General features: G+C 46.8%; 1 protein-coding gene across 1 annotated transcript in view; it reads left to right on the top strand.

Moving 5' to 3' along the window:
- Nucleotides 1–7,194: 7,194 nt before the first annotated feature.
- The window catches only part of loxhd1b (lipoxygenase homology PLAT domains 1b), a 48,413-nt gene continuing 46,670 nt past the window's right edge, over nt 7,195–8,937 (top strand). Inside the window, exon 1 of the mRNA XM_031569911.2 lies at nt 7,195–7,680. Within this exon, the coding sequence (XP_031425771.2) occupies nt 7,386–7,680 (295 nt within the window). The 5' untranslated portion in view covers nt 7,195–7,385. The remainder of the gene's footprint in view (nt 7,681–8,937) is intronic.

The following is an 8,937-nucleotide window of genomic DNA, read 5'->3' as shown; positions in this document are numbered from 1 at the left end:
AGATAGGTAGTAAACAGTAAACAAGCATTAATACTATACATTAGATAGGTAGTAAACAGTAAACAAGCATTAATACTACACATTAGATAGGTAGTAAACAAGCATCAATACTATACACTAGATAGGTAGTAAATAAGCATTAATACTATACATTAGATAGGTAGTAAACAGTAAACAAGCATTAATACTATACATTAGATAGGTAGTAAACAAGCATCAATACTATACACTAGATAGGTAGTAAATAAGCATTAATACTATACATTAGATAGGTAGTAAACAGTAAACAAGCATTAATACTATACATTAGATAGGTAGTAAATAAGCATTAATACTATACATTAGATAGGTAGCAAACAAGGCTCCACGGCTGCATGGGGAGGTAATCTGTATCTCTTCACGTCGATATACGCATGCTCACACACGTTCATACACGCACAAACAAACACATTGTGTTTTTATTTCCATTTAGGTTCAGGACTGCAATTCAACAGGATCATCACAGGCTGACTAAGAAGGCCACATCACAGGCTGACTAAGAAGGCCACATCACAGGCTGACTAAGAAGGCCACATCACAGGCTGACTAAGAAGGCCACATCACAGGCTGACTAAGAAGGCCACATCACAGGCTGACTAGTAAGGCCACATCACAGGCTGACTAAGAAGGCCACATCACAGGCTGACTAAGAAGGCCACATCACAAGCTGACTAGTAAGGCCACATCACAGGCTGACTAAGAAGGCCACATCGGATTCATGCGGAATGAGAGAATGTCCTTCTCTCAAGGAACAGAGATAACAAACATGGACCACAGAGTGTCTCCCATCCAGAGTGATTAAAGGCAAACATGGACCACAGAGTGTCTCCCGTCCAGAGCGATTAAAGGCAAACATGGACCACAGAGTGTCTCCCGTCCAGAGTGATTAAAGGCAAACTTGGGCCACAGAGTGTCTCCCGTCCAGAGTGATTAAAAGCAAACATGGACCACAGAGTGTCTCCCGTCCAGAGTGATTAAAGGCAAACTTGGGCCACAGAGTGTCTCCCGTCCAGAGCGATTAAAGGCAAACTTGGGCCATTGGGAGGAGAGATAGACAAATATTTACTTCAATCCAAAACACAACAGGTGACATGGCAGGACAACATCCCCCCTAATCTCTAAAGCTGTTAGACTACTAATCCCTGCCAACGGAAGCCTTCTCCACTAGAAACTAGAAACAAACTCCGGACCATATGGGGGGGGGGGGGGGGGGAACTCAGGACCATGGCTCAACTGTGGGGGGGGGGGGGGACGGACGCAGGACCATGGCTCAACTGTGGGGGGGGGGACGCAGGACCATGGCTCAACTGTGGGGGGGGGGGGGACAAACTCAGGACCATGGCTCAACTGTGGAGGGGGGGGGGGGGGGGGGGGGGGGGCTGTAGGCAAAATGAAAAAAAAGTTCCCAGGGAACCAAGGTAACTTTTTTGTTATTAATTCTCGGATTTTGCCAGAGATTTTTTTTTTCATTTTAGTTCCAGGGCTGTCTTGATTGTCACTCTCTGGGGTTTGGGAGGGAGGTGGCTTTGCCAGAGGCTGTTGGCAGTCACACACACACACACACACACACACACACACACACACACACACACACACACACACACACACACACACACACACACACACACACACACACACACACACACACACACACACACACACACTATCCCACGTACAGTTAGAGATGCAGTCCATGACTCGGTTTCGTGAAAGGTTGTTTATATTTGAGGCTCCAGCCAATCAAAATACAACCCTCCCTTCCGTGCTCCTGAAGCACAGGTGTTGATTAGCTGGGATCGTTTATGACTCTGAGCTAGAGGACTGCGTGGAGCAATTCGACTCATTTGACAAAAAGTGTATGGGATTAGAATCACGGACTGTACCTTTAAATGTCCTTTAATGACACGTCCCCTCAATTACTGTTCACTCCAAGTTCACGACCCTCAAGAATTGTAAAGAACTGATGTCCACTCAATAACTATAAGTGCAAAGTTCTCTATTGAACAAACGTGAAGGTAACACACAGGCAGGTAAATCCAACTTATCACTTTAGCATTAACATCAGACTAACGTATATCTCGCGTGATCTCATTACCGGTGACGTCACTCATAAGGTCACATATACATGTACACATTATATGACAAGAATGACATGGACCTCTTCCCCATAGAGCAGTGACCTACCATCAGCCCCGACTGGCTTACAAGAAGGGCACAGCTTCAAAATCAAAGCGTGTTTTTGTCGTTTTTTTTTGTGTTTGACTATAATACTAACACATATGGAACAAGCTGTTCAGTTGTAAAAAAAACAACAACTGCGTGTTGAGTAAATTAGCATGTCTTTGGTACAGACTGTGTTGTGAGTGATGTGACTGCTGAATACTGCTAGCCTTGAGCACAGCTAGCATGCTGTAGAAGACCCAACTCTTCAGAGAGCACTTCCCGTCCTAACTGGCACTTCGACTGGTGCGTAACTTGCACTTACAGCAGTTACATTTCTGCACTTCTTTTTTTTTTCTTTTTATTTCATTTTGTTATATTTCTTATGTAAAGTAGTATTTATTTATTGTTACACCAGGTTCTATTGCTCGTAGCTTGACTATTCTCTCCCTTGTACGTCGCTTTGGACAAAAGCGTCTGCTAAATGACTAAATGTAAATGTAGTGTCACAAAGAGAGAGAGACCCCTGAATACTGCTAGCCTTGAGCACAGCTAGCATGCTGTAGCGTCACAAAGAGAGAGTGAATGCTGAATGCTGAATACTGCGCACAGCTAGCGTGCTGTCGCGTCACAAACAGAGAGAGACCCCTGAGATCAGGGTAGTGTCAGACTATCTGAGGCTGAGTATGACCAGAGCTTTAGGCTAGGAATATACTAACCCCTCAGTGCACTGCTAATGCTTGCGTAAACACGGGGGGGGGCTCAGCGCGCAGGCTTAACTCTGCGGTTCACAGTCGGGAGCAGCTGCTGGTTCCCATGAAATGATTTCTGAATGGAGCGCAGTGCCTTGGTGAATTAGGGGATCCAACCCGAAGTCATTTACCTGTGACAGAGAGGCCGGTTTGTGTGTGTGTTATGTTATGGAAGTTACATCCTCTGGGCTGGATGTGTTTGTGTATGTGTGTGTGTGAGGGGTGGGTGGTGGTGGTGGCACGCATGCTTCTGTGTGGGTGTATCAGTCGAAGCACACATCACACTGAGTTTGTCATCCGTTTTGCAATGAAGCGGCCTGTAGATTTAAAGAAATAGATTTAAAATTTAGGGGGGGATGTCCTAATCTTGAACTTTTACAAATTCAGTCTGGACCCATCTGTGATTTCCTTGTTCTGTATTTTTGATCATGTCTTATTACATCTAACTTGCTCTAGCAATGACTGTTGATTACAGTGATGTTGATTACAGTGATGATCAATCAACAGAGAAGAGAGTGTCTCCAACGATCACTTTCTAGTCTTTCTCTCATGCGGGGTGGGGTCATCATCAGTCCCATGTGTAAAAGACTAGAAAGTGATTGTTGTAGACAAATCAAGCTTCCCTTCATGATACTACTTGTGTGTGTTTTTCGTGTGTGCTTGCGTGCGCATTCTGTTTTTCAAGTGCAGACTTAAACATGATATGAATTTGAATCAGTTCTAATAGCAGGTTTGATGGAAAGATCAAAGGCTCCTGGTGAGTGAAGAAAAAAGGGCGAACGAAAGAGCGCATCGGGCCCCCTCTCTCTCTCTCAGCCGCTGGTAGAGTGACGCACTGGGTTTAACAGAGGCCGCGGAGCACAGATTGAACTGGATAGATGGAGCTTTGATTTCTGTTTACACTGAGCTGGTTTAGATCCTGTTGGACCTATCAGTTTCACAGCCTCCCCGCCGCTGTCACCAGAGGTTACCAGGACCGACTGTAGGGCTGCCCAGAGGCCTATTAGGTGCTGTCACCAGGGGTTACCAGGACCGACTGTAGGGCTGCCCAGAGGCCTATTAGATGCTGTCACCAGGGGTTACCAGGACCGACTGTAGGGCTGCCCAGAGGCCTATTAGATGCTGTGGGCTCTCAGTGGATGGCAAGGCATTGGAGTTTTCAATGGGGGGACTAAAGCATTGGAAGTTAGGACACATGACATGAGTATATAAGAAATGTCAAGCGCTTCCACGACAACAGAGGTTGCATAGCAACAGAACTCACATTCTGCTTCCTGGGAGGGAAAGTGGAGGTACATTCTCTAAGTCCCAATTCCTCTTCAAACACAAACAGCAGGATCAATTGAGTGCGCATGTTATGCTTTAGTCATATACGTATGTGAAATGACTTGTTGTTCCAAGCTTAAATTAGCACATTTAAACCACTTTCTCGAACCTTTGTGTTGTCCAATCCAACAGGGAAAGTGATCCCCTTACACAGCTTACATACAGTATATGACATATCACACATCTCTCTTATATTACCATATTCACTCCGCTGGAGCGCCATTTCCAAAGAGAGAGCCGAGAGAGTGCACAAACATTGGGTTAAGCCTTAAGAGTGCACAAACATTGGGTTAAGCCTTAAGAGTGCACAAACATAGGGTTCAGCCGAGAGAGTGCACAAACATTGGCTTCAGCCTAAAGAGTGCACAAACATTGGCTTCAGCCTAAAGAGTGCACAAACATAGGCTTCAGTCTAGAGAGTGAACATAGGGTTCAGCCTAAAGAGTGCACAAACATTGGGTTCAGCCTTAAGAGTGCACAAACATAGGGTTCAGCCTGGAGAGAGCACAAACATTGGCTTCAGCCAGCCGTTAGTGTTCTGTAAACGTTCTGATATCTTGTAGGTGTGCATGCCCAGACCTGAAGAATCGTAAGCACCTAAAATAATCCCATCAACCCCGAGGGCTCTGGAGAGAAGCAAGGGCCCTTAATCTTAGCCAGCATGAATGAATCCACAACAATTACTGAAGTATGGTACAGCCAAGTGTGCAAATAAATCAGTGGGTGTTTGTGCTGTGTGAGCCTGTGTGGATCTGAGAGAGTACTGTTGTGTAGGAAGCCACCTAAACTGAATGACATGATTCGAAAACCTGATTTCCTGTATTATTTAGCCAGATGGACAAGTTTTATGATTTCCATGAATCTTAGAGATGTATCGGGGTCAAGTGTCAAGCCAAAAAGCGAGGCTGGAAAGATGTAGTGTCATCTGGTCTCACCCAAACGTGAATAAATGACGGTTGAAACAGTCCCACTTCAACCCAAAACAATAAACTACAACAGCTGGAGTGCCCCCAACATTCAGGTCCAGCGTGGCTATCTTTGGGCATGCTGCAGCCACAGCCGCCGTCTTCATTTCCGACCCAACTTCCTGCGTAAACGTTGGGATATTCTGTGTTTGTTTTCTCGCGTCTGAGCGACATGTCCCCTCCGCCAATCAGGCCATTTCTGTTTTCGTTTGGATCTCTCCGGATTCCGAAAGAAAATAAACTCTCCCAACCTTGGGAAAAGAATGCTCTCCGGCATAGCGTGACGATCTCTGTTTGGAAGCGGGTGAAAACCCGGGGATGGTGGACGTGAGGCTGGAAAGTTCCTCCTCAAACCTCTGGCCTCTCTGGAGGCAGAGACGAGCCCCTACCTGCAGCCGACTCTGAGACGGATCTTGAGCCCTGCGGACGTCATCTGGGAAGGTTTGAATATGACCAGTACAAATCTTATGCTTAAAAAAAACCCAATAGACCCATATAAAGTTTTTCAACTCTATGTTTTATCACTTTTACTGATTCTAAACATACTCTTAACATAGAATAGGATCATCTGAGTGACTCATCTGAGTGATTTTTTTGTTATTATTTACGGATGTATATTGGTAAACTATTAAAACCCTATAAAAGGTTCTTCACTTGTCCAAGTAGAAGACCCTGTGAGGGTCTGCACTGATGAATGAGGTTTTGTAGCAAACACTTCTTGAAGAACACATTTCTTTGGCCTTTACTGGCACAAAAAAAAGTTTTTTTGCCAGCAAATGTTTGGAAATAGTAAATAAAATAGGACTAAATAAATAAATAAAAGTACTTATATAGTGTGATGTTCACTATTATTATGTATTTGTTTATTTATTGTTATTGTTAGTATTATTATTTTTATGAAGTCCAAAGTCTGTGGTTTTCCTGACGTACATCCCAGCAGTGAGGAGAAAGTGTTGTGTTCCGCCGGGTCCTTGTGAGAGCGTGTACTAAGGTGTCCCCCGTGTGGTGATGAGAGGAAGTGCAGACGTATCCCCCTGAGTCTCCCCAGTCTCGTGCCCCAGTCCAGGTAACTCCAGATCACAGTAGTCACTCAGTGTCACCAGGACAACAACAACAACAACAACAACATGTGGATGAAGAGACTATCTGTTCAATCATGACTCACACACACACACACACACACACACACACACACACACACACACACACACACACACACACACACACACACACACACAGACACACAGACACACACACACACTTAACAGGAACGATAAGCAGGAGAAGCAGGAACCATCTACAAATATCAGGATATGGAAGTAAATATGCGAAATAAGGAGAAATAGTTGCTGCTTCCTGTGAAACTTAGAAGTTTGTAGTTTGAGCCGACTAGATTCCCACAGGTGTCGTCTTACAGGTGTGCTAAGAAGTGTGTGAGTCACATGGCACGACAATGGAATTCTTAATGAGCCAATAACAATAGTGGATATGGTTTGTGGAGCCCCGGGGAGGCCGGCCCTGGTCTGGCTGGAGTGCAGACTCACCCGTCCTGCTTCCTGGCAGCAGCTCCTTGGCAGGTGGCCACAGCATCACAGGTCAAAGAAGTCGTCTTTCACTCTGGACGTACGCGAGCCAGTTACAGTTACACGGCAGCGGATAAATTAAAGATGCCCTCGAGAGAGAGAAAAAAGGAGCCCCAGCGGGCGGCGGCGGAGGCGGAGGCGGAGGAGGAAACCGAAGAGGAGGGTGACGACGCCAGGGAGTGGGAACCCAAGACGAAGAGGAAAGGCAGGGTCAGTGGCACGGATTGCACCGGCAGGACGAGGAAGAGCCGTCCGTCAAACACAGAAGAGTCAGACTCGCTGGGCGACGCGTCCGACGAGAGGAGGGCGGCCGCCAGGAGAAAGAAGGAAGGCAGCGGGAAACTAAAGTCCAGGACCAAGAGGAGGAGGAGGAAGATGAGGTGAGGAGCGATGGGTCGAACAGGGGAGAGTGGAGCAGCAGCGACAGCGATGACGCAAAGGACCAAGACCAGGAGACGAGAGCAGAGAAGCTTCCCGATGTCGTGCCAGTGAGCAAGGGACACGAGAGGGAGAGCCAGAAGAAGAGAGGATCCTCCTCCGCGAAGGACTCCTCCGCCAACATGGGCTCCAAAGACAAGAAATCCAAAGACGAGAAGAAGAAGAAAGACAAGGGAAGGGAGGAGGAGGACGCGGCGGCCGAACAGGGCGAGGGGGACGAGGACGCCAAAAAGAAGAAGAAGAAAAAAGAGAAGAAAGGCAAGAAGGGAGCGGAGAGCGACGATGACAACAAGAAAGAGAAGAAAGGGAAGAAGAAGCCGAAGCAGCAGGACTACGTGGAGATCTACGAGAACGAGCTGAAGAACTACAACGAAGACACCGTGGAAAACTACGAGGACGAGTACCACAAGAAAAAAGGTACAGTCCGAGTGACTCGTGAATCATGACATTGACATTGACATTGAGAGAGATAGATCACAGCTTGTTTTCATTTACGTTTACATTTAGTCATTTAGCAGACGCTTTTGTCCAAAGCGACGTACAAGGGAGAGAATATTCAAGCTACGAGCAATAGAACCTGGTGTTTTTGGATGCAGTTGTTTCCATGTTTCTGTTTTTGAACCACCCCCTGCCCCCCTCTAGCCCCCCCCCCCCCCCCCCCCCCCCCGCTGCAGTGGATCAGTTGATCATGCAGACCAGCCTCTCTAGCAGAACCGCGGCCAGCTCAAGGGTTAGGCTGTTCTGACTGGCCAGGAGAATCAGATTAAAAAAAAACTCAGCCCCTAAAATGACAAAATGTTTTTGAAATGACACTTGGCATATGTTATGAGTTTGATTTTGCATAATTTAGCATCCCTCTGAAGCTGTGTGTGTACGAGCAACTCCTTAATTACAAAGGCTGCTGCTGTAACATGAATGACATGTACGGCACACACACACACACACACACACACACACACACACTCTAACTCTGATAAGGGGTCTGAGGCTGACGCTGCCCACTGGAGTGTGTCTGCCATATGTCTCAGTGTCAAACAGCAGCCTGAGTTACACACACACACACACACACACACACACACACACACACAGCCTGAGTAACACACACACACACACACACACACACAGCCTGAGTTACACACACACACACACACAGCCTGAGTTACACACATACACACGCATACAGCCTGAGTTACACACACACACACACACACACACACACACACACACACACACACACACAGCCTGAGTTACACACACATTAATTATACATCAGTGCTCACTAGGGAAGCCTTGATCATGGGCCATCCCCTGCTGTGGGGTCCTAAAGGCAGCCGTCCGTCTCTCACTGTCCCTCTGTGTGTGTGTGTCTCTCATGTCCCTCTGTGTGTGTGTCTGTGTCCCTCTCTGTGTCTGTGTCTCTCACTGTCCCTCTGTGTGTCTGTGTGTCTGTGTCCCTCTCTGTGTCTGTGTCTCTCACTGTCCCTCTCTGTGTGTCTGTGTGTCTGTGTCCCTCTCTGTGTGTCTGTGTGTCTGACTGTCCCTCTCTGTGTGTGTGTCTCTCACTGTCCCTCTGTGTGTGTGTGTGTGTCTCTCATGTCCCTCTCTGTGTGTCTGTGTGTGTGTGTGTGTGTGTCTGTGTCTCTCACTGTCCCTCTGTGTGTGTGTGTGTGTCTC

This window comes from Clupea harengus, chromosome 7, assembly GCF_900700415.2.
Source record: "Clupea harengus chromosome 7, Ch_v2.0.2, whole genome shotgun sequence".
Classification (NCBI taxonomy): domain Eukaryota; kingdom Metazoa; phylum Chordata; class Actinopteri; order Clupeiformes; family Clupeidae; genus Clupea; species Clupea harengus.
Note: the sequence above shows the minus strand (reverse complement) of the source record. Positions and strands in the feature narration are given on the sequence as shown.